The following is a 27990-nucleotide window of genomic DNA, read 5'->3' on the forward strand; positions in this document are numbered from 1 at the left end:
TGTCTAGGAGGTGGTAGAGTCAATGGACCCACAGGCCAGTTAAGGCCACTCCTCCCTAGATCATTGTCAAGGGGGAGAATGCACAATTTACCCAAAAGAATGGGTAAAAAGTCGATGTGGCCCAAAGCGCAGGCACTTCTATGGCTCAAGACTCAGGATAAGCAGTAGTGTGCTTATCCCTCTCCTCCCTGAATGGGAGAATGCATGAATTACCCATAGGAATGGGTAAAATGTGTTTAAGGCCCAAAGCGCAGAGCACTTCTGGCCCAAAATTCCAGATAAATCAACAAGTGCTTAATGGCACTTGGAATAGATCGAGAGACTGTCAAACAGACTGTCTCTAGCCTATCGGAGTGAGAGAGTATGATGAGGGCTGCATATTTTATGCAGGCCTCAAATTGTTGAAGCGCAACACACTTCAGTAAGTAGGCATTCAGCATGAGCTGAATGACACTTCGTACCACCCAAAACTGGTCGAAAGGTTGACAGAAAGACTGTCTAGACCCTCTCAGGGGATGGGAGGAAGTAATCAGGGCCAGATATTCAAGTGACTGTTAGAACACGGGGATTCGGACGACTCCAGAATGGAATCGGAGACTTAGCATGGAAGGACCTCGGCCTCAGCGACTCAGGCGGAGCGCTGTGCCATTGCTGGTTGTCCTAGGGGTCCCTAATTTCGGATCTAGCAGAGGGAAAGTCTCTTGGGGGGGAATTCATGTCGATTTCGGACTGAGGTTACAAGTTACTAGGTACATTGTATATAAGGAGGGGTCCGGAATCAAAAGGAACAAGGGTAGGACAAAAGGAGACAAAGGGAGATGGAAAGGGGAACAACACCGAGGGTCAAGTGTTTGACTCAATGGTGTTTCCCAAAGGAGGAATGAAGGGCCAAGGCCCCAGAAGGAAGGAAGGAGGATGGGAGTCGGGAATGGCTAGCTGACTGAATAGAAAGGAAGCAGCAGCCCAAATAGGAATGAGGGAGAATAGCGGAATTGAAATGGACAATGCAATAGTTGCAAGGTCCGGAGTAAGTCCGGAAAGTCCGAACTCGGAGGTTAAACTCCGGAATATTGGCAAAGGTAATTAAATGGAATGAGCTAACCAATACAATGGGTATAAGCGGAGGTGGGGTCAAAGTCCGAGGTCGGAACTAAGACCGGAGGTTCCGGAGACGAGACGTGAACGGGATACCGGAGCAGAGGTCCGGAGTCGGGAGCATAGGTCTTGCATACTCATCTGGAAGGTGTCGAGGTTGGGGTCGGACCCGGAATGTTCCGGAGTCAGACCGAAGGTGGTGTCCGAGCCGGAGGTGGGATAACTTCTTGGGAGTCGGCAAGGAGAAGGTGACGGAAGGGAAGTAGGACTCCAGAAGTCGGGTTCGGAGTTCCGGGAGCCCGGAGCGGAGGTCGGGATTGTATGGATATGACAGTGACCCTAATTTATGGTGAAGCATGAGGGCGCTTCCAGAAAGGGCAGATACTCCTCAGAGACTGAGGAGCAGTGCCAACCTCACTGAGATTCTGAGAGGTCACTAGCCTCTCAGAAAGTGGCTCTAAACTATGGGAATTACTAGGGATTTTTTACTTCTCAAATATCCCTCACCAAGTGTACCACTTGGTGTAGCCATGTGTTAGACACTGGTCTGGGGTTGGCACCAAGGGTCACCGTTGCAGGCTGCTATAGGCCGCGATGGCCATGATGCTGTGAACAAGGCCCAAGGGTAGGGCATTTGGCCTCAGCGACTCTAAAGGAGCGCTGTGCCCCCTAGCTGTCTCTTGGCCCTCATTTCAGACTCACTGGGGTTGCCTTGCTGGGGTCAGGACTTGGAGGTCATGGTCAAATCAATATTAGAGCTAAGGTACAATAAAGTATCATACAGGATATATAGGGAGAATGAATGAATGGAAGCGGACCCGGGCCGAAGGCTGAAGGGTCCGGAAGCAAATATGAATGGAGAATGGAGTTGGCCACATAACTGTGGGTCAAAACAAACAATAATAGATAAACAGGAAAGAGCGTAGGGCCGCAATAGCGGCAATGGTATCGTAGCAGCACCGGACTCGGAGTTGGGCCAGAGTCGGGTGCAGGAATGATAATGAGGGCCAAGTGGGTGGAGTAGGAGGAGTCATGCTGGGCATGGTGCCGGAGGCGGACTCAGGGTGGGAGAGCTGGTGTGGCTGGAGGGGAGTCGGCCAGGTGCCAGGGAGCCTAGGGACAAGCAGGGGGGTGAGCAGGGGGTCCTCAAGGAGAATAGGGCTGAGGGTCAGGGCTCGTGCTCACGCTCATGCAGTGGGACGGGCTTGGGTGGCATTGGGATGGGCAGGGAACGGGCTGGAACGCACGGCCATGACACCATGCAGCAGAGTAATTCCCCAATAATTAACCTGAGGTTTCCCTCAGGAATCACAGTATCAGCAAGCACTAGCTCACTCCTCCCTGTACAGTTGTCAGGGAGGTCTAAGATCGTGGCTTTTACAGCTCACAATCCTCATCATTGCCCTGTACAAGGACACTTGTGGGGTAGCATCAGGCAATGATACAGGCCATTGACATGCCAGGGCCTCATCAGGCCCGGTCAGCACATCAATGGGATTAGCTTGCAACGCTTGCTCAAGCACTACAGCCCAAAACCCAAGTGGGTTTGCACAAAAATGGTGCCTTATCAGTCACATTCCTATCAGAATGCAACTTGGTTATGATAACATGTATCTGGCCCAGTCAGCACATTAATAAGCTAGGTTTGCAGTGCTTGAACAAGTGCTGCACCCGAATCTGCGATGGATATTATCCATCTGGTCTCGCATCTCCACTTGGGACGCATCAAAATGGGTTACAAGACCCATTACAACAAAAATTTGTAAACCATCATTTCCGGCGGTTACTAGAAGCGTACCAAGGCTGCTTTTGTGGCCTTGACACAGGGAAAGACCCAGTATAATTGGGTGTAAAAGATCTGGCACGTCAGAATGTTTTTGATGCATCAGAAATAGCTGAAGCTCCTCAGCAAAAGCTGAGGAGCCATTCTGCCAGCACTGAACTGGCAGAGAGTGTGTGTCTGAGAGGCCTTGGTAGCCTCTCAGAGTGAGAGAGTGCACTGCCATTGGCAGCAAAAGAAGCACAGACTGTTTCCAGTCTACACAGCTCCTTCAGTCCGGGGGAGAGAGGATCAGCATTTGATCCTTTCTCTGGACTGGTTGTCTGTCTTCAGGAACGAAAGAAAGTGATTGGCTTTCTCAGCCGACTGCAGGTGATGCAGCCCAGTATCCCTACTGGGCTGGAGAAGTACTGCACTTGTGGGAATGGCAAGCACAGAGTTGTCCTTATTCTTCCCATCTGACTCTGGAAACGGTAGTCCAGAGGGTGGGGGAGAGTAGGTGGATGGATCTGGGACAGTTCCAGACCCAGGAGAATGGTAAGAGCCTGTGATGGCTTGGGAGTGGGTGAAGCGGGCAGCACTTCAGTGAACTGATGACCAGCAGCTGAGCTGCCATCAATCTGACCAAAACCCAGTGATGAGACAGGCATAGACACCATCTCTGTTCTCCCAGAGTGAGCAAGAGTAGGGGTTAGAACCCCTACATCCTTGGACCGAGTTGGGGCCTCAGCGCAAGTTGACACCGAGGGCCAACAACCAGAAAAGGCCGGCAAGCCGCCCACCCGAGCTGGAAACGACACAGGACGTGTTTCCTGTATCGTCCCTGCATGTATGGATGGAGGTAGTTACCCAGGAGCAGTGGTAGGAACCACTGGGTGCTGTGACCCCAAAAAGGTCAAAGCGTGCAGGTGCTCCATGAACTGGCACTCAGCTTGGACTGGTAAGTGATGTTCCTGTCAAAATTGTATCCAGTGCAACTACTGGACTTATCTGGGGCTCCAATTCAAATGGCTTCAAATCCAGGTCATGTGGCAAGGACATAAAATCATGGGCAAGCCTGGTATCGAACCCAGGACCTCTAGTGTGCATCCATACACTACTCACCCTTGAGCCATGCCGGTATAGGCTGTTAAACTCTATACATATTATATTCTCCAACAGTTCCCCACTTGGAACCAGTGGGGGAGCGGTCGTAGGAACTGTCTCTGACCTCTCAGAACAAGAGGAACAGGCTGGGACTGGAGATCTGGCAGTTCCAGAGAAAATCAACATGCAGGGCACATCAATGAGCTGGCACTCAGCAGAAGCTGAGCTGCCCTCATTCTGGCATGAAACAGGATGGAAGATAGTTGAGTAAACTGTCTTAGACCTCTTAGAACCAGAAGAGATAGTATGGGCTGGGGATTTAACCAGCCCAGAAAAAGACAAAGTGTGGGGTGCTTCAGACAGCAGGCACTCAGCAGATGCTGAGATGTCCTTATTCCGACATGAAACCAGTCAGAAGATGGTTGAATGGACCATCGTTAACCTCTCAGAGTGAGAGGGAAGCTCAGGAGGTGGGCAGGGGGAAGTTGGCAAGACAGTGGAAAGCAGGTCTGCCAACAATGCACCTGGTTTGGAAAAGTACCTTTTCAAACAACCTCAAAACTCTTCAGAGGTCATTGAAGGCCCTAGCAGCCTGCACAGATCTTCAAAAGTTGGCGGAGATCTGCTGCCAGGTTGCCACTGAGTGGTGTGTAGGTGCATGTCTGGGAACATCCATGCACAGTTTGAGGAACATGATGTGACAGTGCCTAATGCAGACCTATCAGTCACCTCAGTACACCTTATTGGGGCAGGCAGAGGTGTGTAAGAGACCCAGGAAGGTCTCTCAGATGCGCCAGAAGCACCGATCTGATCAAGATCGGCTGGATCGGTCATGGAATCATATGTGCTTTCACGTGCAGATCTGGCCTTATGCAGGCCAGTGGGAAAACCTGCCACCCTTCTAGACTCCATGTCATAGAAGGCAGATTGACCAGCTACTGCTGGTTCTGTTGGCATCTTGCCCCATGTCATATCCATACATACCTGATCCCAAACCAACTCCTGGACCTCCATCTTCACCACCTCCAGAGTCCTACCCTACTGCCGTCCATTCCGATATTCACCTTCAGTCCTGACACCACACCTGACACCACACCTCCTCTCACACCTCCTCTTCCTCCTCACGACACCTCCACCCTTCCATCACTCTCCTACCCTTCTCCTGTCCACTCCGATACTCACCTTCGGACCTGACACCTGTCCTCTCCTCCACTCCTCTCCCCTTTCCTCTCTCCTCTCTCTTCCCTCTGACCCTCTTCTGCTGACCCTCCACCAAGTTACGACCTTCCACCGCTGTCCTGTACCCCATACTTGGGCACCGCTTGTACCTTCGCTCCGAGATTCCATCATAGCTCCAACCTCAGACTTTGACTCCACCTCGGCTTTAGTCCATTGCATTGGTGACCTCATACTACGTAAACACCATTGCCAACATTCCTTGGACTTTCAACCCTGCCTCTGTAACCTCCATAACCTCCGTAACCTCCAAGCTCCACAGATCATCTTTGGCACTTTCACAGCTTGTAATGTATCTTTCGCGTTTTCCCCTCATCCCTATTTGGACTGCTGCTTCTCCCCATTCTAGCCAGTCAGTCATCATCCCCACTTCACCTCACCCTCCTGCCCCTCTGGGCTTCACCCTCCCTATCTCCTTCTGGATGTACCACAGGTTCTGCCCTATGACCTTCGGTACCGCTCCACTTCCACCATCCCTTTGTTCCTGTTTGGACGCCTTTGTTCCAATTCGGACCCCCTTTGTTTCCCTTGTGCTTTTGCCCTCTCCATTATATACCGGCACTGTTGTACTCCATGCACCGCAAAAAGTCGGGTTCTGCAGAATTTACCCATCAACACACACTACATATCCGCTGATGCTCCCAATGCTCATTCTATCACTATCCAACACTCCATACACTCACTCCTTATTTTTCCATATTTTCCCCATCATTCCCGATAGTCCCAAGCCAAATTCCCATGCCCAACCATGCCACCAATTTCACCCCCTCTCCAGACCTCCATACCCACACACACAACCCAGCCATTTTTCCACCCAATAGTGATGCTCTACCTTCCTTCCTCACCCATGGAGCATTTCCCAGAATGGCAACCCCACACTCGGATGGTTCAGCATGGAGTAGAGTCTCACATGGTCTTGACAGCACCTGTCAATGGCCACATCTCAAGAACTACTGCACCAAATGAGACGAATAGGGGCTCGTTGGAAAGCTGGAGACGAGGAGGTTGCTGACGGGAGGATAGGCGGGCGCTGTGGCGAAGTGTTGCGGAGTTAACCTTCACAATTTCCATTTCGGACCCATTATCACATATTCCCCATTCATTCATTTTTCTTTTATTGTTTCTTTGTTCCCAATTGGATATTCATCACTTACGGTTGCCTAACGGCCTGTTTACATTCCCCCATGCCATTCAATCCATTTCAAACATATATAAACTAGATAACAGCTTGTACATAACAAGTTAGTACTGAATAGACCCGTGAAGGGACAAGCAGAAGTTACATCCAAGTGGCAAAGATGCCATCCACGACCCTAACGCCCCCTCTGAGCTAGTTGCTTATGTCTAAGACCCCTCTCATCATAATACTCAGCCTTGACATCCAAGAGAGATGTAGGTGAGTGTTTGTTTGAGGTTTTTGCAGACCCAGTAGCACCCACAGACCAAAACCCAGCCCAACAAACCACACCCATGCACACTACCACCCTCCCCCTTCTCTCTGTCTCGAGTCTAGGCGATAGACCCATTACAGCACTTGTACATACTCGTTTTAGTCCCTTAGTCTAAAATTGACCTGAAATGCCCCCTAGAGACTTCCTGCTCACCGCCTATGAAATTAAGGACCAAATGGACAAACAGCAATGGCACAGCACTCCGCTTGAGTCGCTGAGGCCAAGGTCCCTCCTTGCTAAGTCTCCGATTCCCCTCTGGAATTGTCTGCCCTCACCCAGTTCTAACACCCCATGAGGGAGCCAACACTTCACACAAGTGATTGGCGCACATGAATAGCGCATGCAGTGACGCCTGTGAGAATATAGCCTAAGAAGCTTAAAAAAGTGTAAGGTCGGTGTAAGCGTAGTTAAGGTTGTTGAGTTCGCGAGTGGTCTCGCAATAGTCAGAGGTTGCCTTACACTCCCAGTCCGTTAAAGTACACTGTATGAAGCTGTATTTATCAATGGGGGAGTAAAAAGCTGGGGAAGCCTTTACCCCCTCGCATGTAGGTTAAATACATTACGGTATGTACATGTGATAGTTGCGGCTTGGGACCACATGGTAGAATGAAGGGTTCAGGAATAGAAGTGTCACATCGGGTACAAACCTGATGCGATAAATAAAGAATGAATAGGGTAGGCCATGTACTCACAGCCTATATCCCTTACAGCCAGTGTAGGTGCCAACCTTGTATCTCCTCACTCCTCAAGTCCATCAAAGATATAAGCTTGAATAGAGCTATATTTCAACAAGGTAGAGGAAAGGAGTATCTCTCCATTCATCATACCCCACATCATTTATGTATGTAATTACATGTGTTGTATACTATTTATAGCGGGGCATTCCTTACACAAACACACTCACTGGATGATTGAAAACATTTCGTACTTAGGTGCTGTCACAACCCAGCGTTCCTCAGAGTCAGATGACCTCCTCCCCAACCTATTCCCATGCCTGAACACTCCCCACACACTCCACTCACCACCCATCACTGTCCAACTACTCCCTGCCACCTCTTAACGTTCCCTCCTGTTAGAACGGGCGGAAACGGACGACTCCGGAGTGGAATCGGAGACTTAGCGTGGAGGGACCTTGGCCTCAGTGACTCAAGCGGAGCGCTGTGCCATTGCTGTTTGTCCATTTGGTCCTTAATTTCACAGTAGGTGAGCAGGAAGTCTCTAGGGGGCATTTCAGGTCGATTTCGGACTGAAACCAAGACGAGTATGTACAAGCGCCGATATATATAATGGAAGGGGCAAAAGCACAAGGAGAACAAAGGGTAACCGAATCGGGACGAAGACGTCCAAACGGGAACAAAGGGTAGACGGAGCGGATAGGTACCGAAGGTCATAAGGCAGGACCAGTGATACATCCGAAAGGAGGTAGGGAGGGCGAGGCCCAGAGGGGCAGGAGGATGAGGGGAAGTGGGGATGATGACTAACTGGCTAGAATAGAAAGAAGCAGTAGTCCAAATAGGGATGAAGGGAAAACGCGAGAAATACATTACAGGCGGCGAGAGTGCCGAAGGCGGTCCGCGAAGCTCGGGGGTTGCGGAGCTTATGGAGCTTACGGAGGCGGGGTTGGAAGTCCGAGGAATATTGGCAATGGTGTTTACGTAGTATGAGGTCACCAATGCAATGGACTAAGACCGAGGTGGAGTCAAAGTCCAAGGTAGGGACTATGACGGAGGCTCGGAGTAAGGTACGAGCGGTGTCCGAGTGCGAAGTACGGAACAGCAGTGGACGGTCGTAACTTGGCGGAAGGGTGGCGGAGGAGTAACAGAGGGAGAAGAGAGGGGAATGGTAAGGAAGAGGGAGTGGCGGAAAGGAGAGTAGTCAGGTCCGAAGGTGAGTATCGGAGCGGACAGGGGAAGCGTAGGGGGATGATGGGAGGGTGAAGGTGTTGTGAAGGGGGAGTGGAGTAGTAGGAGGGTGGCGAGTGGGGCGATGTTCGGTCCGAGATGAGTATCAGAACGGACGGAGATAGGGTCGGAGAGGTAAGGGGGAGGTGTGTTGCCAAGACCGAAGATGGGTATCGGAACGGCAGCGGTAGGTTATGACTCCAGAGGTGAAGAGGGTGGAGGTCCGGAAGTCAGGTTGGGGTCGGGTATGCACGGATATGACACCTCCCCTAGTTGTCGTTGAACAACCTAGTGGCACAGAGCGCTGTGACCTCTTGTTCCATGTTTCACTGCACTCTTTTATCTCATGGCAAAGGTCATGGTTGACCTTCACTGTTTTAACCATGTGCCTCCTTGTTTGTTGTCCTTTTTCTTTTCTCTGCCTGCAATCTCCACAAGATCTGGTGACTTACTTTCTATTCAGTTCCTTAGCACTTACACACAGCTTGTACCTATTGCTTGTACTGTAGTTCGAAATCAACTAGAACTTCCCCCTAGCTTACCTCTGTCCCCTGTGAGACCTCCACCATCTGAAGTATTGGGACCACGTCGAGAACAAGGTGCAATGCTCCTCCCTGAGTCGTTGAAGCTGAAATCCCAGCCCACTCACCTAAGTAACCTCAGCCTTGAGATCAGTGTGTCAGAGTACAGCCCAGCCAAGCCTGGACTGCTTACACACAACTGATGACACACTTGCCCCAGACCAGCATTACCCACATAGCCTGATCATCATCACTAGCACAGACATTTGTTATATTTCCTTCTGTAGAGCGGCCCCGCTTTGCCAGGCATACTGACTTTATCATTCCCTGGGTAGCAAGTGAGGAAGATAACTTTCTTCTCTCACTTCCACTCGCTGCTCAGCTGGAATCCCTATCGCAACCCACTTTGCCAGGTTCCCCCATTGAGACTGATCCCATCAGCAAAAGTCCGTTATGCTCCGGAGCATCAAGAGTGGCTGGAGCATGTGGGAGACAAAACAGCAGATTGGGCACTCCTGGAGCCAATAGTGTTCTCCTGGGAGGGGGTTCAGGAGCAGCTGGGAGTGGTGAGGAGTATGTAATGTGCCAGGAGCAGTGGGAGGAAAATTTTGGTCTCTAAAAAGTTGAAAAAAAAAATTTAGGGAAAAATCAAAAAAAAATTCAGGAACTATAGTGCCTTTAAAGTGCTTTCAGGACATATAATTATTTGAAAAATTGAGGAAGAAATGATGGAGAAAAATGGAAAATACTTTCGGAGACCCGAGAAATAATGAGAACTGAATTGATGGGAAAGTCTGAAAATTGAATAGGAAAGTGAGGGGAAGCCTTGTAAGCATTGTTATTTTCTGCTGTTCTGATTTTTCCTGATTGTTCTTGGTCTCACTCCCAGCTGCTCCTGGACCCTCCCAGGAGCTTCCAGGAGTATCCAGGAGTATCCAGTAGCAGCTGGGAGTGAGACCAAGAACAATCAGGAAAAATCAGAACAGCAGAAAATAACAATGCTTACAAAGCTTCCCCTCACTTCCCTATTCAATTTTCAGACTTTCCCATCAATTCAGTTCTCGGGTCTCCGAAAGTATTTTCCATTTTTCTCCATCATTTCTTCCTCGATTTTGCAAATAATTATATATCCTGAAAGCACTTCAAAGGCACTACAGTTCCTGAATTTTTTTTGATTTTTTCCCTAATTATTTTTTTCAACTTTTTAGAAGTCCCTATTTTTCAAAATTTCCTCATTTCCCTCTATATCCCCCCCTCATTCCCCCCTCATTCCCCCCCTCATTCCCCCCCTCATTCTCCCCCTCATTCTCCCCCTCATTCTCCCCTCATTCTCCCCCTCATTTCCCCCTCATTTCCCCCCCTCATTCTCCCCCATTTCCCCCTCCCCCATATTCTGCCAGCCCGAAAGTGATTAAGTTGCCAGATTAATCATATATCAGGCCATAAATTTTGATTGTGTATTGGTGAGTCTCAGTGTCCTTGATATATAGTATAGTGTTTGATCTAAATGTTAAGCAGTGTCTTGTTGTGTTAGTCTTGTGGTAGGAGGTATTCATGGGCAATCTTCCCTCTTTTTTTTTCCTTTTCATTTTCAAATGCTCCAGGAGCTCCCAGAAGCTTCTCACCCCTATACACTTTGAAGCATTTAAATTGTATTTACTGGATATGTTTGTGCACAAAGCAATGCTCCAGGCCTGTTATGGAAATGGGAATTTCCATTTTAGACTCTTATGGGTTCTGTATCATGTGATTTATATAGTAATATAGTTTAACCAATCAATAATCAATGAAAAACTCGCTGCCACACTACCTGTTAAACTACATGTTAAACCATTTGTGAAACCATCTGTAGACCCTAATGAACCACCTCCCTTCCCCTTTCCTTTTCCCTGCGCCTCGAACGGACGAAAATGGGCGCCTCCGGCCCCATTTTTGTAACATTGGTGCCCCAACCCCGGTCGCATCCAGGAATCCGGAAATGCGACACTCTGCGCAGGACCAGACACCCCGGACCCTCGCACTGAGGCCCCCAGACAATCGCCAGAGGGCGATTTTTCTTCTGCAGCAAGTCCTGGAGGAGTTCTCTAGTGGAACGCTTCCAGATGCGCGCGCACCACTGGATTTGCTGTTGGAATGGAGACAGTTAACCCTGGAGACGATTGGGATGGAATGCAAGTATGACCAGGCCACTGGAACACTCCTATATCGCCTCGTATGCCCGCGCTGCCACCAAATGCGCTTCATTGTCCAAGAAGCGCAGAATTTCACTCAGGTAGCAGCAGCACTGGGATTCATGCCGCGCGATTTTGAGGTGGACCCCCGGGGCGATTGTAGCTTAATACTGGGTGGATCTCAGCTGAGTAGTTCGCATATAGCCTGGAATTTTCTGGTTAGGCGACTGGCTGATTTTTATTTACATTTCAAACGCATCAAAGAGGCCATTGCCTCATATTCGCTGGAAATGCAGCCATCCAGCGCTATTCCGACGCGCTCCCAGCCACTCCCAGCCACTTCCCTCCTCCAAACCCCCATTCCAACACCATCCAACACCCCAATTTTGCATCAGGCTCATGCAATCGCGTGCCCGCTTGCGCAGACGCATCTGGTTCATGAACCAACCGAATTTGGGTCAAAATCGACGTGCAAACACGCAATTTCATCGCATTTGGATGCCCCAGTGCCCCCTCCAGTCCCCCAGCGCGTGTCAAAAGCGGCAGACACGTCAAATTCGACGCGAACGCCGAGTCCAACACTCCCGCTTCCCCTCCCATCGCATCTGGCCATCCCACCACCGATTCCCTGGCACACCCGGCCCATTTCCGCGTGCTCCATACCCTCTCGGGATCTCCCACTCGCTGTACCGGTCCCGGAAGCGCCGCGTCCCCTCACCATTTCTCCTCCCCTTTCCACTCTAACACTCCCTCTCCCTCTGCCGACTTCCATAATCCCTCTTCCCCAACCTCTCTCCCACCATTCTCCCCCACTTCTTTCAGTGTGGCCACCTCTCTGCCACACTCCAACTCCGTCTCCGGGTCCACCACACCCGTTCATGTGTGGTGTGGATCCACCTCAGCCCCAGGTCCACTCTGGGGCACTGCTGCCTCCCCCAAGGCTTTTGGGGCCTATGCGACCACCTGGTGTGTTACAAAAATGGGGCCGGAGGCGCCCATTTTCGTCCGTTCTGAGCGCAGGAGAGAAGGGAGAGGAAGGGAGAGGGTTCATTAGAGGTTACAATGGTCTCACAGTTGGTGTAACATGTGGTTTAACAAATAATTCACAAGTGGCGATTTTGGTGGTTAATAATTGGATAAACTCTAATTATTTACATATCATGTGATTTGGGTGTGTGCAGGGCCCATAAGAGTCTAAATTGGGAAATTTCCCATTTCCATAACATCGCCCCCCAGACTCTTATGGGTCTCTGCACAGAACAGCAATAGCCCACCCAAAAACTAAAAGCGAAACAAAAAGAAGAGAAGAGAAAGGTTGTGAGAAGTCTCACAATATAGAAAAATTCCCTCAGCCAGCACCAAAACCCGGTGGGAAAGCTTGGCATGAGGTTTAAATTACGAAATAAAACATCAAAATTATAAGAAATTATAAGAAATAAAGTAAATGAGGCCTCAGCCCCCCAGACTCCTATGGTCCCACAGGGAGGTGGCTCACCAGGTGGTCGCATAGGCCCCAAAAGCCTTGGGGGAGGCAGAAGTGGTGCCCCAGACTGGAGTCGGGGCTGAGTTGGGTCCGCGCTGCAAATAGCAGAGTTGAGCAGACCCAATGAGGTTGGAGTGCAGCGGAGAAGTGGCCGCACTGAAGGAAAGGGGAGATAATGATTGGGGAGAGGGATTGTGGAAGTTGGCAGAGGGAGAGGGAGTGGTGGGGTGGAAAGGGGAAGAGAAATGGCGAGGGGATGCGGCACTTCCGGGGACGGCACAGCGAGTGGGGTGTCCAGAGACGGTGTGGGGCGCTTGGAAATCGGCCGGGTATGCCAGAGAATGGGTGGTGGATCGACCGGGTGTGGGGGAGGGAGCGGTGGACGCGTCGAAATCGGCATTTGCGTCGAAATCGACAGATGGGACGGCGTTGAGGGGCGCTGAGGGGCTGGAGGGGGAGTTTGAGCGACCAAACGCGACGAAATCGCCGGTTTGGGTGTCGATTTTGACCCAAATTGCGGCAGTTCATGGGCCAGACGCGTCTGCACAGGCGGACGCGTGATTGCATGAAGATGATGCGAAATTGGGGGGTTGGATGATGCTGGAATGGGCGTTTGGGGATGGGAATTGGCTGGGATGGGCTGGGAGCGCGTCAGAACGGCGCTGGGAGGCCGCATTTCAGGTGGATATGCAGCGATTAACTCCTTGATGTGATTGAAATGTGAATAAAAGTCCAGTAGTCTCCCAATCAAAAGATCCCAAGCCAGACGCATGCTACTCAGCTGAGAACCACCCAATAGTAAGCAGTAATCACCCCGGGGGTCCACCTCAAAGTCGCCCGGCATATATCCCAGAATCGCTGCCGTTTGCGTGAATTTTCGCACCGCTTGAACAATGGCGCTTATTTGCTGGCGGCGCGAGCGTTTCAGGCGATAGATGGCTTTCCCTGTGGCCTGATCGTAAGCTTTTTCCAATCCAATTGTCTCCAGAGTAAATTTTCCCCAATTCCATAGCAATTCCAATGGTGCAGGCGCGTCCGGAAGCGTTCCACTAGAGAACTCCTCCAAAGCTTGCCGCAAATGGAAAATCGCCCTCTGGCGATCGTCTGGGGGTCTCAGCGCGAGGTTCTGGGGTGTCTGTTCCTGCGCAGAGTGTCGCATATCCGGATTCCTGGATGCGACCGGGGTTGGGGCACCAATGTTACAAAAATGGGGCCGGAGGCGCCCATTTTCGTCCGTTCTGAGCGCAGGAGAGAAGGGAGAGGAAGGGAGAGGGTTCATTAGAGGTTACAATGGTCTCACAGTTGGTGTAACATGTGGTTTAACAAATAATTCACAAGTGGCGATTTTGGTGGTTAATAATTGGATAAACTCTAATTATTTACATATCATGTGATTTGGGTGTGTGCAGGGCCCATAAGAGTCTAAATTGGGAAATTTCCCATTTCCATAACATGGTGAGCCACCTCCCTGTGGGATCATAGGAATTTGGGGGGCTGAGGCCACTTTTATTTTATTTTCTTATAATTTTTATACTTTTATGTTTTATTTCTTAATCTAAACCTTGTGCCAAGCTTTCCCATTGGGTTTTGGTGCTGGCCAAGGGAATTTTTCTCTATTGTGAGACTTCTCACAACCTTTCCATTTTCTTTTCTTTCTTTCAATTTGGGGACTGTTGTCACTCATGCACAGAATCCCATAAGAGTCTGGGGGGCAATGTTATGGAAATGGGAATTTCCATTTTAGACTCTTATGGGTTCTGTATCATGTGATTTATATAGTAATATAGTTTAACCAATCAATAATCAACGAAAAACTCGCTGCCACACTACCTGTTAAACTACATGTTAAACCATTTGTGAAACCATCTGTAGACCCTAATGAACCACCTCCCTTCCCCTTTCCTTTTCCCTGCACCTCAAATGGACGAAAATGGGCGCCTCTGGCCCCATTTTTGTAACAAGGCCCTCCTGGGAGTGCCCTGGAGTACCTAGCCAACTCCGGAGGAAATGGGCTGTTCCTGGACCGGCCAATCTCCTCCTGATTCTCCCAGTGCTCTCGATACTCCGGAGCACTCAGGAGCATAACAATTTTTTGCTGATGCCTGTCCCCCTCGGCCTCAGCTCCAGTGGAAGCTCAGGATCCCTCAACCTAGAGTCTGAGCAGCTCAGTACCCTGACACAGTGAGGTTGATCCTCGCTAAAGCTTGGTCATGAGTAGGATGCCTATATCATTAGCGGCCAATGTTCAGTCACCAACAGCTATCATCAGCGAGACTTTGCACAGTTCTGACAGGTGCTCTACCTGGCATGATGGGTGATGCAGATGGCTCTACTCCTTCCACATCTGCTTCAAAACAAAAGCAATTGTTTGGGGCTAGCACTGCAATGCCCAGCACTGAGATGGACAATAAGAAGAAGGCTGGCACATCCTTGCACAAGAGTGTCAGTAAAAGGAAGGCATCTATACAGAGTATAAGGAATGTTGGTGCAGTGGAAGTTGGGAATCTGGATGAGGAGCCTATGCCAGATGCGTCATGCATTGGTCCATCATGTGGACCAAGTGACTGCATGGTGAATGATGTCAATGAGACTGCTGAATGATGTACAGAATTGTCAATGAGATTGCTAATTGATGTACATGATTGGAAATCGAGCCAAAGGCTGTCCACTTGTAGAATAAAGATAGAAAGTAAAGGGTGGGGTTACCATTCCTTACAGTATTGCACTTATATACTTTCTGAGTGGCACAGCGGAACAAAGGCCAAAACATTAGAACAATAAGGCTTCCCATAAAAGGAAACAATAACGCAATAACATGGGCATCAGAATGCCACTTCAACAAGTGAGCACCACAACTACCCGTAGTTTGGGGTAAGAAGCGCTGCGATAAGGCTGAAGCACTACGGTATCTGACAAGCGAAATTCAATTACGACTCTAATTGCACAGCCACGCACTCCAATATTCCACATAGGTATCAAAGATAACAGGGTTTCTAGTCGAGGGAGAGGGGGGGATGGAGCTTCAAACTATGATCGAGTCCGATGACCAAAAAGAATTTAAGAAAAATCGAACATTTACATTCCCCAACACCCGCCCACAAGTCTCCCCCCGCCCGCACGGACGCTTCACTTGGTTTTCTCTCCATCTCTAATCTTTTTCATATCATCCCTCACAACGCCCGCAACACCATTCACCACGCTCCAAGGTATGGTCTTGTCTATACGTTTCCAATCATCTGGAAGACGCGCGTGCAAGAAGAACGATCGTGCCCAATCAAGCGATATCCTCCTCTGTTTAATTAATATATAAAAAACCGGAGGGGGAGGGGGGGGGGGGAGTCAGCGGCAAAATAATGGGGAACAATGAACACACGAACCTCCTTGGGCTCATCGCTCCCCCTTCCCAACGCGGGGATGATCAATCCAACCTCTCCCGTGGCCAAAATATGTCTAGGCTGACTGAGTGTATAGCTCAACTTCTTCTCTTGATCAATACGATGATGCGCGAAATCCTCGTGGGAGAGTCCATCAGGGGACGAAGCTTTGGAGATAAGCGCCTCGAAGAGTTGTTGATTTGGCTCCCAGTTGTTCTCTGGCCAGTTCCCACGGGCTGTTTTTGCACGTTGAAGGGACGTGTGCGTGTGTGCGTGCGTGTGTGTGTGTGAAGGTGATTAGATATGTGGAGTGTGGGAGAGTGCGTGTGGCGACAAGTTCAAGTACCAAAAAAAAGGAAAAAAAAAAAAACAACCAACTTACTCAAACTAGCATCATGTTCAATCAAATATGATTTGTGAATCCTTTGTTGTTTCAAATCGAACCAAAATGGGTTCCAACCCTGCGTCAAACCCGTGAACCAACCGGCGAGAGCGACGATGAAAGACGTGATCAGGGTAAAGTTGTAAACTTCACGGATGGCTAAGGTTGCGGAGATCAAAGTGACGTAGCGGCCACTCCGGTTGCTGTTGTCATTGTATGGTGTTGTTGTTGGTCGCGTGTAGGGGTAGATTGGAACAAGATGGAGAGGAAAGGAGTGGTCGTCAGCACACTTGCTCTTGGTTATATGATGAACGGGACAACGTATTTACTCACACATATCCCTACACCAACGAGGAAAGCCCAAGCCATGCAGTTGGGGTAACCAACCAGATAAGAACTCGTTTCGTTTGTTTTTTTACATAAGGATAGTACGCACATGATTGGCAAGCGTGTTCAAGAAAGGACAAGGACTCCTGAGGTCGTTTGGACCAGGAGCACGATATTCGTGATTGTAAGGGTCTTTACCCCAGAAGGTGTTATAGATGCCGCTCATCGTTCAAATGAGGGGAGTTTATGGTATGAGAGGGCTATGGAGTTGATGATAGTGGCTTAGCGCTGGTGCTAAACGGCTAAGTGATGAAAAAAGTGGAAGCGGGGTTGAAGGGGAGGGTGAACGGGTATATATACCTCTTCTCCAACCCCATGGAAAAGGGGATGGAAATTGGAATTGAAAAGAATGGATAGTATAGAGAACGCATGAGTAGCTCGAGACCACACAGCCACAGGGCGCAATATACAATATTAATCCCGATTTCAATATTTTTTTTGTATTGTACACACCTGATTTAGGTTAGGTAACGCATCACTTGAGTGCGTAATATGCAGCGTCAAATCACGCGTCCCGCATCTTTCCGATTGCGTGCTATGACGTGTTTAACTCATTTCGCCCCTTCTCACCATGTATCCCTGAACTTAGTCTACTTGGTGCACTACAAATTATTCCCAAGAAGTGAAAACGTGATTCGTTCGGAGTTCCAGTTCCATTATTTAATCACGTGCGACTCATCAAAAAGAAGCAGCCATGTGTAATTCAAATCATTGCCTTCCACTTGGTTTTCATGCGAAAGATGGTTGGGGCCAAGGCTTTGCTGTGTCTTGTTTCCGTTGTCAAGGGTTGCACAATTTCCGCGAGTGCTGTGAAAAATTAACGAGCGCCAATTTTCCTCCGCTTTCGTCGTTATCGTCACTAAAATCTCGCTATGTGCCTGTCCCTGATCGGTTGTAACTATTGCGCTCGTCCCACCCTGGGGTTGGTGAGGGGTAGCGTCAACGACGTGGACGTGAAAGCGCTGCTAGACAAAAAAGGAGGCCCTTGCGCTCATGTACATACAATATATTCACACAACAGGATGACCTGCATATGCTGTCTCCAACCTCCAACTTCATCAGCTTCTTCGTCTTCTTTCGACTCAGTTAAGTTTACCTAACACAACTTGAAAAGGCATCAACCCTTTCTCGTTGATATGAAAGAGAAGGGTCATGGCGATTCGCAGTATCTTCCGATCCGTTACGATTCCTACAAGTGATCCGAAGATCAAGATCATCGCCTTCTCGGGTTCCCCTCTTCGAGTTCAGGATTCAGGCAAAGTTGATCGCTTCTATGGACGACTCGTTCTATCACAAACGTCGGCAAAATACATGGATTTTTCTTTCTACATGATGCAATTTACAGATGACGTGAGATAGGATGGATAAGCTGAATACATATGGCCAATTACGTAGACTTCGGCCTTAAAGAGCGGAGAGTGGAGACCATATGGTCCTTCCAGACATTGTGCCGCAACGGTTTATGTACGTAACCGAATAGGAGAGGAAAGTCGCGGGGGTGCAGTCAGATTATTTCTCATGCACATTGTGCGTGTGCATGCACGGCATGCAACAAAGGGGAAAGGAAAACGGAAATGGAAATTATTAGACAAAAAAAAAAGATGATGGGGAAGGAGCAAGCGTTCTGTGGGAAAGGAAAAGCAAACATTTTTTACGATTCACCAATGGCAAACGCCGTTGCTTGTTCATCGGCATGTTCCATTTCATTACGTTGGAGTCTGGACTCGGGTCTCTATAGAGACAATTGATAACTCCAAGCGCTTCTGCATGGCCACACCAGCTGCGCAACTTGGATGAACATCTGATGCGTTCCTCTTTCGGGAGTCTAGCCCGTGGAATCGCTGTACCCGGAAAGGGGATCAGGATCGAACTGGGTGAACATTTGGAGGCGCAGCAGTACTGGCAGGGGTGAATATATACGTGTTACCGTCAGTCGGGCGTAATATGTGCGTGCAGCGTTATTCCTGATCAACCGATGAGGTTTTTCGAATGGATACATACTTACAAGCGCATCCACGCAAGCGCTGTGAATATCCCCACCCGAAGAATATGAACATTCATGTCATATGGCTCTGCTTAAGTAGAGGGCTAGGAGTTGATCCTGGGATTGGATGAATTACGACGAGCCATTATACAACTACATTAGATAGGATAACTATCGACACATACACACGATGTGATGATATATGCTGCGACCTGCAAGCAGAGAATTCCGCCAGTGGTGCTTTGCCCGTTGTGTCATAGGCAGGTGACCAGCCTTTCTTTCGTCGTGTCACCAAGCTAGGCGCATCGAGTCCGAGGTGTGTGAAGCATTCCCATCATGTATCCCACTAATCATGTTCGTATCCATATGCGCACCATGCATATACAGTTTCTTCAAGGGTCCGTGTGGAAACAACAACCGGAGGCGGAGGCGGATGTGCGCCCCGGCACGGTGTGGGTCAATGCCTATGCATACTCGTATATTAAGGAATAAGGGGTGCGAATTCGGGCAAGGCTGACGGAATTAGTGACCTGCGTTACAAGGGAGCTTCTCCGCCGGGATTCCGGTCGAGCTGACGGAGTAGTACGTATAGTACTGCCTGACCGTGGATAACCGGGTGACCATGACACAACTGGCCTACTAGAGGCTGCGTTTGTGGTATTTATCATGTGCTATCGACAGATGTCTAGTAGGCTCGCGATATCGTCGGGATCAAGTGATGACAGCTGTTAATTAATCAATTATCAGGTCCCTGATCTCGAGGCAATTATTAGCAGCGATATTTTCGACTGAAATCCTCGATCGGATCGGGAAGCTCCTTGAAGAGATCAGGTATGTACATCGTGATAGGAAAATCATCAAAGCCACTACTTGCCCGGACTGCAACTGTAGATGCAAGGAGTTGGCTTGGGTCCCTTTCAGCTTTGCGCATGCCTTCAGGCTGCTCGTCGCCACGCCACTCTCAAGACAACTGCTAGAATGCCTCCCCTGATCAACTTTGTTCATGCATGAGCATCAGTATCCCGTGCGACTTGGCTAATTTCCGGCGACGGAGGCAAATGATTGTTGGTGGCGAAGTGAGGTTTGGGGACTTGTACTTTACACCCCCTTTTTGTTCTTCTTTATGCGCCACTGGTGTAGTTCGCGTATAAGAAGGGAGTTTTTTTTTTGGCTCCCTCTCCCTCAGAGAGTCTGAGGTGAGATTGGGTTTATTATTCCTTACAAAATATCTGACTGTATGCTAATTGTTGTTATGTAGCTCTCAGCGAGGACACTCGGATAACGGGGAACAACCAACTTATCAATATTGTAACCGCACGGCGGTATAAGTAATTAGGATAATAACAGATATCAGACAAAAGAGATAAAAGGATGAGATACGCGAAAGCACTACATGTGGAACGCAATCAACAGTGAAACACGAAACACATGGTGAAAGGGTATCATACCACATGCACATAGCCGATATGGGCATGATATGCGTGCCGGCGCGTCGTCATGTCTTGCTCAAACAACACTAATTGGCGCAGAAACTTACGCCCCATAGCCTTATATTTGAAACACTGATCTTAACACGGTAGTGCTACGACTGTGGCGCTGGCGCTGGCCATATCATGGTTGTTGTTGTTGTTGTTTATTCTGGATATTTAACCTGCAAACTGTAGGCTGCTCGTGAGAGCGCCAAGGGCAGGGGTCGAGATAAATGGCCATATCATGGTAGTAGCGCTCATATTGCGAGCGCGGGACCAAATTAGAGCTGAGTCACGCGACAACTGACACGAATACTATAATATATCACGAGATTGGACACACCTAGAAATGGGACAAATGCCCATAACTGCCTCATATCTCCTCCTTCACCGACCATTCTTTGCCATTATGTGCAGAGGAATCACATGTATGTAACTGTCCAAAAAAATCCCGGAGTTTTATATGAGTGTTGTGGTGTTTGACATATAACTATCGGGCCATTGTCTCCGAAACCGTCATTCTGCTATGCTCCTGCCCCTGTAGCTCACGAGTCTACCTTACACCCTTCCGTAAAATGATTGGAGTCGATTCTAAAAGCTCTCAAGAAATCTTCTTCGCATTTTTGGAAAGTTCTATTGCTTGTCAGCGCTGTCAGGACCAGAATTACCAACAGTGAGTGACCCTGAAAATGCGATGTTATAAACCTTGCCAGATCCCCCCAAAATTTCCGTCCATTTCTTTCTCTGACACTATGGGACCTTCCTCTGACATTGAAGAGCGAATATCATGTGCCCTAGCTGATTTGCAGAGCAAGAAGATTCAGAGTCTATGGAAATCCGAACCCTGTCGCGGATGAAGAGGGAGTCGAGTATATGTATGGAAATACACCCGCGATTTCCCGGGACCTCCTCCACCAGTTGTGCATTGGAAAGGCAACAGCCAGATATCAAATGAGGAGCTAGAGGCAGCGGAGGTGCTGGCGCGGGGCTTCTGATAGCACTGTCCAACGATGTGGTGACGGAAATTCCCGGCACGTTTTTGAGCTCGCAACACAAAACTTTTCTTCAGCCACCACAACTCAAAGAATATCTCCAGTATTTTTCCAGTAGATACAGGTGATACAGAGCTCTCGCTCAAAAAAATAACGACTCGATTCTGAGGTCTGTAGCCGGAAATATAATAAAAATTTGCTTATGTGTCCCACTTCTGGGTTAGCAACAGTAAGGCTTTTACGTCATCCGCACGATGGACGCCTTGGACCATGCGGAAAGTTTTTACGAAGAAGAGCATAAGAAGGACAACCGAGCTTTCTCAATTACGGTAGTGGAGGCACTGCGATGGTTGATTCTTTTCATCATGGTTATTATCATCCCCTTCACCATATTCGCTCTGCTTCGCTGGACCGTTCCCCGAATGTATCATGTAAGTTATATCCCGTTCTTCCCGCCCCATATTATTTAGAGCATGCTCCATCATGGAACAGAGAATTTTTCGCAATTTTGGGGACAGGAGGTCCCTTTTCCCCCCATATGAATGGTCGCTCAAAGCTAGTCTGTGGATAGTTTTCGTTCCACATGCATGGCTGACAACCCGCAGGGAAATGGGCACCGAATTTCGTCTGCCAAGCCATTCACCGCAGATTCAACATTTACACGTAAGGTGGCAGTCGCCACTCTTGTTAAAGGCGCTCTAATTTCATTGACCCATGCGGAACCAATCAAGTCATTCAAGACACTAATTAAGAAGGGAGCTGAAATGATCAAGGAGCGGGAAATGCGTCTAATGACTTTGGAAGCCATAGTGAGTTTGTCCGCATGCCCCCAGTTGACTGTTGTTAGTGAATTGCCGTCATATCAACTAGCATAAAGTCTGGAACGAGGAGGAAAGAAAAGCTTTAGAGCAGCTACGGAAGTTGGGACTCCCCGTGAACACCAAACCTGTTTGTACTGGCGAAATCTGCATGATCCCCTCAACGATAATCCTTATCTCAAGGGGAGGGGGAAAAGGATTGATGGCTGGAGGCGGGAAGCTACAAGTACCTGGAAGCGTATCACTGCCGATTGCAGGAGCCTGAAAAAGCAGGCGAGTCTTGTGCAAAGCGTTAGTCCGGATTGCTGTTGAACCTTGACCATCACTGTCAATTCCCAGATCAAAGTTCTGCAGGGCGAAATTTTAGAAATTCGAGATATTGTTCGATCGCAAACTAATGGAAAGACGACTGGATACAAAGGTGAGGTCAGGAGTTAGTCACCTAATGGGTATCCCACTTGCTTGACTGATACTGGGGCACATTTTTTTAGGAATTTCTGATTGGGCAAAGGTAACAACAGTTTCGAATTTGCTTTTTTTTTAAGCATTGCTTAACAATGACGGAAAGGACGCTCTCGATGACTATAGTGAGAATATTAGAATATTGTCCGCATTGTCTATCTTGGGTGCCGGTATAAGCTATACCTCCATTGTCAGGTGAGAGTTAGGATGGGTCATTTGGTAATACATATCATAGTTCTCACCACTACCAACCGTTTAGTGCCCTTCGAGGAAATATATCTTACATGTGTATCTCCTTTGTACTTTTCTTGGGTTGTCTCATGGTCGCCACCACCCTTCAAGTTGTGCTTGTTTGGTGTAGTCGCCAGGGGAACTACCCGTTTCCAAATCCAACCTTCTGGTACACTATCGTGACTATCGTTGTTGTTTTAGCTAGACTGTCTATGGCTATAGCTATGGCCTTCCTACTGACCTCCGTTCAGGTTTTGGGCCGTAACCCTGACGCCCCACCAACGTTCACTTCTTCACCAAGAGTCTGCATGATTGCTACCTACGTGGTACGGAACTTTCTCTGATCCCTGTATTGATGTGCATTTGACCACATCTATCAGGTCTTGGGAGGTGCTTTTACTGCATTTAGCTGTTTTACTTCAGTATTTAAACACAAAGTTCTCACTTGGGGACGGTCAAATGAGCATTTTTCTGTGAAGGTGAAAATGCTGGAGGATCTTGACTGATTGACCTGATTTCAAGATATGCACTTGTTCCAGCACACCTAATTGTTGCTGTGTGCTTTGTATCATAATTCTCATATATATTATTCTCGTCCTCTTCTTTTCATGCACTTCGCGTTGCATTTGAACTACCATGGATAGCTCGATGCGAATAATTGACGGAGAGAATCAATGGCCCGAATTCACAACGATCAGGTTCGACCGTAGTAGCAATGTCAGTATTCTCGAGGCTTGTTGTTATGTGGGATGTTTATTTAGGCGGGCATTGTCTTCGGTTTGATCAGTTTTTGAAATGAGTGCTTCGTTATTGGTACGGTGTTCCGTCGAGGATATGTACATATATACGTGTACCGAAGGGAAAACCGAGGTAGGATTGCACTTCGTCCCGAAATAGTAGAAAATCATTTGACGTTGTGTATCATTACATCAGTATCCTGTACAGAGGGTGAGCCTGTATCCGTTGTTGGAGGCGAATTATCCGTGTTTTGCTTCGATGAATCGCATTCAGTGTCAGTCAATATTGAGCTAGGACATTGTTCAGTTAGAAAAGTTACACGGGATAGCCAGATAATTCTGAGAGTGAAAAGTTACAATTGTAATGCAAGCTTAAAACAGCATGAGTTTACGTGGCAACTTGACTTGCCTTCATCCACTCTAAACCATCAACCAACTCCTGACCCATTCCAGCCCCTTCCACCCGCCCTTCTTTCATGATCATCCCTTCACCCCGTAAATCCTCAAGTAAAACCTTATAAATTTCCTCATCGACAGGAGCCCTCACACCTCGAACTCGAATATCTCCATTCAAGATCCTAAGAGCAGCAAAAGCAAGCGGCAATCCGACGGTACGTGCCATAGCGGATGATCCGTCGGGAGAGGTGTCTCCATATGCAACAAGGGTACTCGTGTGTACTTGGTGCGGGCCAGAGTGGGAGGTGCCATGTGCTAGAGTCGGATCAAAACGTGCAGTCGAAGGGATTGTGACGAGCTCGTGGTTAAGAATCACCATGTCTCGTTCCCCAGGATGGTATCGAAGTTTGTGAGATAAGAGAGTTGCAAAGAGTTCCATGGGCGAGTATGATCCCCTAGGAATGACCGGAAGTTCACGCGGAGGAGCAGAATTGCGCAACAACGATAGTCTAATGGCTATGATGTGAGTAGGCAGGTTGAAGCGTCTTTGGCTGCAAGGAAGCTCACTCGGACATGGCAGCCAATGTTGATTCGACAGACTGAGCATCAGATATGGCGTCCTCTAACCCTGAACGAAGTGATTCAAGCGATGAGAATACGGAGGGATTAGGCATTCCGAGGGTTTTCCCAAGTGCAGCAGGTACAAGATCCGACCAGTTCTCGATCTGGATTTCGCTTTCCCCGCTAACGCTCAGCAACCCAATGTTCTTGAAAGATTGTAGCATACGAGAAAACCCTTTATATCTGATGTCTCGACTTAAGCAAAAGCATCAGTCTATGAGCCCCTGTCGGGCACTCACCGTAAGGTTCCTCGGAAGACGGTCTCCAAATCATCCAGAGACCCAAGATCATAAGCTTCCGCATAAGAAAGACTGTCACGATTCGCCAAGCCTTCCAAGGCGAAGCCCCTTGCAATATTCACATCTGGGAAGTATCTGGATAGCAATTCCTTCCCTGGGACAAAGTGCACCTTATTTGACATCTTGAAATGAGCATCATTGAGAACAGCACTCAGGAGAGCACGGGGGCTCCATGAAAACTTCATGCCAAGAGGCACCTAAAGGAGATTTTCAGAACTATTCCGACAGACGTAGGGATACCAGCACACATTACTATCTTCTGGAGCCGGAAGCCCCCCACACCAGGAGATGAAGGAAATGACTTTCCTCCCCTCAGCTTCTAACTTATTTCGAAGCTCCATTGCAGATAAGTGGTCTAATCCTGGATCGAGACCAATTTCGTTCAAGAACAATAGATCAAACCCAATCGCCCTGTCGCACGCCCAGGTCAGAAATGCGTATGGAGGCCAGGACCTAAGTAATTTACCGTTCATTAAGATCCTTCATTGCCGGGGAGATGTACGATGCAGTGACAAGATGCTTGCGATACTTAAGACAATACTCCGCGATGCGGACGTGAAGTGAGGCAGGCAAGAGACTATAGTAAATTATGTTGTTAAACTCGAGAAAGCAGAGACAGAGTAATACGCACCTAGCAACGATGTCTGCACTCTCAACAAGGCGCCCTGCATTTACCTCGTTGTTAACGTCAATTTCGACGACTGTTGTAGTTGCTTCATGTCCATTCACAAGAGCTTCGGCTTCAATAATGTTGTTGGAAGCGACTACAACTTTCAATGCAGAGTCCTTGTGTTCGATATGATCCCATATCGTCTGAAGGAACGGCTTAGCGACCATTCCACTACCGAAGAGGAGGATCCTCTTCTTTGGACGCAGAAAACTCGACGATTTCGGAGTTGTACCTAATGACATATCGGAGGAGAGGAGATGGGCTTGCTCAGTCGGTGTAGTAGCCCGTCGCTGTTCCCTCGCTCTATTATATAGCCATTCGTGTTGTTTTGCAAGCCGTCCACCTTGAACAATGGTGGCCTTGCTGAGAGCCTCTGAGTATGCGATATCATCACCCCTCAACGCCTCGCCTTTCATTTGTTTGATGAGCGTCCACAAATACGGTTCAAGCCTGGAACTGAAGTGCCGAGACGCATCGAGAGGCAAAGTAGTAGGTAGAATATCCACCGCCACCATCTGGATCGATTGCCTCAAGGGTTTCGCTGAGGTCTCCACTGAGGATGAGGAAATGGGAGAAACGTAGTAGAATGGATCGTCGACAGTCGTTACTCGTGTCAGGAACTCGATGCCTCCCTTGAACACCCCGGCGCCATCAGAGATTCGACGCAGTTGGGAGGAAAGCGGTTACGCACATTAACATCGCATGATATGTCAGAGATGCTTCTGAATCTCGCCCTCCCAACCAGCTTCGCGTTGCGAAGAGCAAGGCCAAGCTGCTGGTTCGACATGAGGGGCGGGAAACCAGGTTGCCAACCGGCCCCGTTGACGAGGAGGGATACATATGGAGCAATCTAGAAAAGAATGGCGTGTCAACAAAACCCTTGCGAAGATCAAGAAGCTCACGGTTTCATAGAAGCGACTGTAGTATTCGGAGGGACGATCGTAGTAGTCTTGACGGTCGTACGCTCCCCCATCCTTGCGGAAAAGGTAGGACGAGGGTTGAGCATGTACAACATAGACCTAAACACAAATCCTTAGCTACGGAAGTGGCGCACTGGCAAGAAATACCCTACCTTCTTCAAGTCCGTGGCTAAATAGTAATTGTATATCGCAGTGCAGTCACCAATCAGATATCAGCAACACATACCAGGATCAGCGACAAGAACAGGCAGCTGACGCGGCTGCACAAATTCAACGGGGAGTTCCTTCAACATATCCATCGCACCTTGGATCACATTTCCATTCCTAGATGGCGCATAATGGATTCGTCACACCCTTGCGCCCCAGCGTCAAAATGGCAGGGCATACCCAGTAACAGCAATAACCAAAGGTCCAGCAGCTTCTGGGGTCCCATGAGCGGAAACCTGTTCCCCGACGGCGCGCAGCGATGCCTTGGCCGATGCGAGGTCCTTGTGCACATATGCCCGAGGAATATTCTGAAGAAATATTCTCTTAATTGGTTTAGAATGGTTTGGTCCGGGGCACTGACCAAGAAAGGAGATGCAAATCCAATATGGAGCAAATCGAGTGCAGCAGCTCCCAATCCTTCAATAATTCCGGCGGCCCCAGCAAAGAAACCGAAAGCTACTGTCCTCTTTCCGTCGTCCCCGATTATGTTTTCGTAGTCAATGAGTCGGGGACTATCTTTAGATTGAAGAAAATGGGCAAGAAGCGGCATGTTATAAGGCTGGCCCTTGTGCGTGTGAGAGAACATTAAGTGTGTACGTGGCCGAGGGTAGTGCAGAGAGGAAAGATGCTCGAGCTCCGTCAAAGGAATTTCTTTGATACCAAGTATCAAGTGTGCCGGATCAAGGGTTGAGACAATTCTAGCACCGGCCTTGGAAACAGTCAAAATCAGGCCAAATCAGGCAAGTGCCATGACGGAGACTTACAGATGCATAATCTTTGTCCGAGAAGATGCGCCGATTACAACCTGTGGTCATGCGCCTTATCAGCTGACGAGTGGAGAAGCCTCAATGGAACGGACTTTGGACCAAGACTTGAACACCTCTCCCCACGAGGGTACTAACTGCATCTATCTCTTGCATGAGTCCACGCAGCGTATCATGGGAGCGTATGTCAGTTACCTGGTGTAAGAGGCGCTCGCCGCTCCCATAACCGTGCAGAGTCTTCTCTGCGCAATCCAACTGCGAAAGGCTTGGCTGAGGAAAATGTTGAAGCTAGGCGGCAACCGGCTATGTGACGCGTGTTAAGCTCAAAGTAATAAATCCTAGATCGACAATAAATCAACATTCAAGAGCCCAGCTGTATCAGTCTGTTTGCCAGTGCTGATATCTCTCAGGATGCACACGATCAAAAAGACAGACCTGAGGATAGTCCGGAGAACGCAGATAGGGGTTTACCATAGGATTATATATTCCCTGAGAGGATGACCTGCTTCGACGTCGCATGGTCCCACACGTGACTGGCAGATCTGATCATTAA

At 48.7% G+C, this 27990-nt stretch overlaps 3 protein-coding genes across 3 annotated transcripts; 1 reads left to right on the forward strand and 2 right to left on the reverse strand.

Moving 5' to 3' along the window:
• Positions 1-15690: 15690 nt before the first annotated feature.
• On the reverse strand, positions 15691-17126 carry EI90DRAFT_3066155 (Chloroperoxidase). Its single transcript, XM_039060934.1, has 5 exons — positions 16917-17126; positions 16814-16821; positions 16481-16683; positions 16102-16334; positions 15691-16015 (listed from the first exon to the last, which is right to left on the reverse strand). The coding sequence occupies exons 1-5, from the start codon at positions 17031-17033 to the stop codon at positions 15851-15853; spliced, it is 726 nt and encodes a 241-aa protein (XP_038913829.1). The 5' UTR covers positions 17034-17126; the 3' UTR covers positions 15691-15850.
• Positions 17127-21668: 4542 nt separating this feature from the next.
• On the forward strand, positions 21669-23419 carry EI90DRAFT_3066164 (uncharacterized protein). The gene is made up of 8 exons (XM_039060935.1): positions 21669-22121; positions 22183-22260; positions 22314-22403; positions 22470-22551; positions 22622-22641; positions 22699-22787; positions 22852-23149; positions 23204-23419. The coding sequence occupies exons 1-8, from the start codon at positions 21900-21902 to the stop codon at positions 23327-23329; spliced, it is 1005 nt and encodes a 334-aa protein (XP_038913830.1). The 5' UTR covers positions 21669-21899; the 3' UTR covers positions 23330-23419.
• Positions 23420-23781: 362 nt separating this feature from the next.
• On the reverse strand, positions 23782-27987 carry EI90DRAFT_2998273 (Saccharopine dehydrogenase-domain-containing protein). The gene is made up of 15 exons (XM_039056257.1): positions 27633-27987; positions 27533-27580; positions 27438-27478; positions 27035-27382; positions 26854-26981; positions 26693-26790; positions 26619-26635; positions 26449-26565; positions 26238-26396; positions 25508-26178; positions 25343-25453; positions 25125-25287; positions 24817-25073; positions 24524-24760; positions 23782-24465 (listed from the first exon to the last, which is right to left on the reverse strand). Exons 1-15 carry the CDS (start codon positions 27796-27798, stop codon positions 23949-23951), a joined length of 3078 nt encoding a protein of 1025 aa, XP_038913831.1. The 5' UTR covers positions 27799-27987; the 3' UTR covers positions 23782-23948.
• Positions 27988-27990: the final 3 nt, after the last annotated feature.

Source organism: Cantharellus anzutake (genome assembly GCF_015039405.1).
Source record: "Cantharellus anzutake strain C23 chromosome Unknown EI90scaffold_38, whole genome shotgun sequence".
Taxonomy (NCBI): Eukaryota; Fungi; Basidiomycota; class Agaricomycetes; order Cantharellales; family Hydnaceae; genus Cantharellus; species Cantharellus anzutake.

Bases quoted from the DNA above. Each gene is read 5' to 3' on its own strand.
- EI90DRAFT_2998273 (XM_039056257.1), bottom strand. From the start codon at position 27,798: ATGTTGATTTATTGTCGATCTAGGATTTATTACTTTGAGCTTAACACG. The intron at 25,454-25,507 runs GTGCGTATTACT...AATTTACTATAG, and splicing joins AGTGCAGACATCGTTGCTAG to TCTCTTGCCTGCCTCACTTC. The intron at 25,074-25,124 runs GTGTGCTGGTAT...AATCTCCTTTAG, and splicing joins CGGCTCCAGAAGATAGTAAT to GTGCCTCTTGGCATGAAGTT.
- EI90DRAFT_3066164 (XM_039060935.1), top strand. From the start codon at position 21,900: ATGGCTGACAACCCGCAGGGAAATGGGCACCGAATTTCGTCTGCCAAG. The intron at 22,261-22,313 runs GTTTGTACTGGC...CCTTATCTCAAG, and splicing joins TCCCCGTGAACACCAAACCT to GGGAGGGGGAAAAGGATTGA. The intron at 22,404-22,469 runs GCGAGTCTTGTG...GTCAATTCCCAG, and splicing joins GCAGGAGCCTGAAAAAGCAG to ATCAAAGTTCTGCAGGGCGA.
- EI90DRAFT_3066155 (XM_039060934.1), bottom strand. From the start codon at position 17,033: ATGAGCGGCATCTATAACACCTTCTGGGGTAAAGACCCTTACAATCAC. The intron at 16,335-16,480 runs GTAAGTTGGTTG...GTGCAAAAACAG, and splicing joins TGAACATGATGCTAGTTTGA to CCCGTGGGAACTGGCCAGAG. The intron at 16,016-16,101 runs GTTCGTGTGTTC...TTAATTAAACAG, and splicing joins GGAGCGATGAGCCCAAGGAG to AGGAGGATATCGCTTGATTG.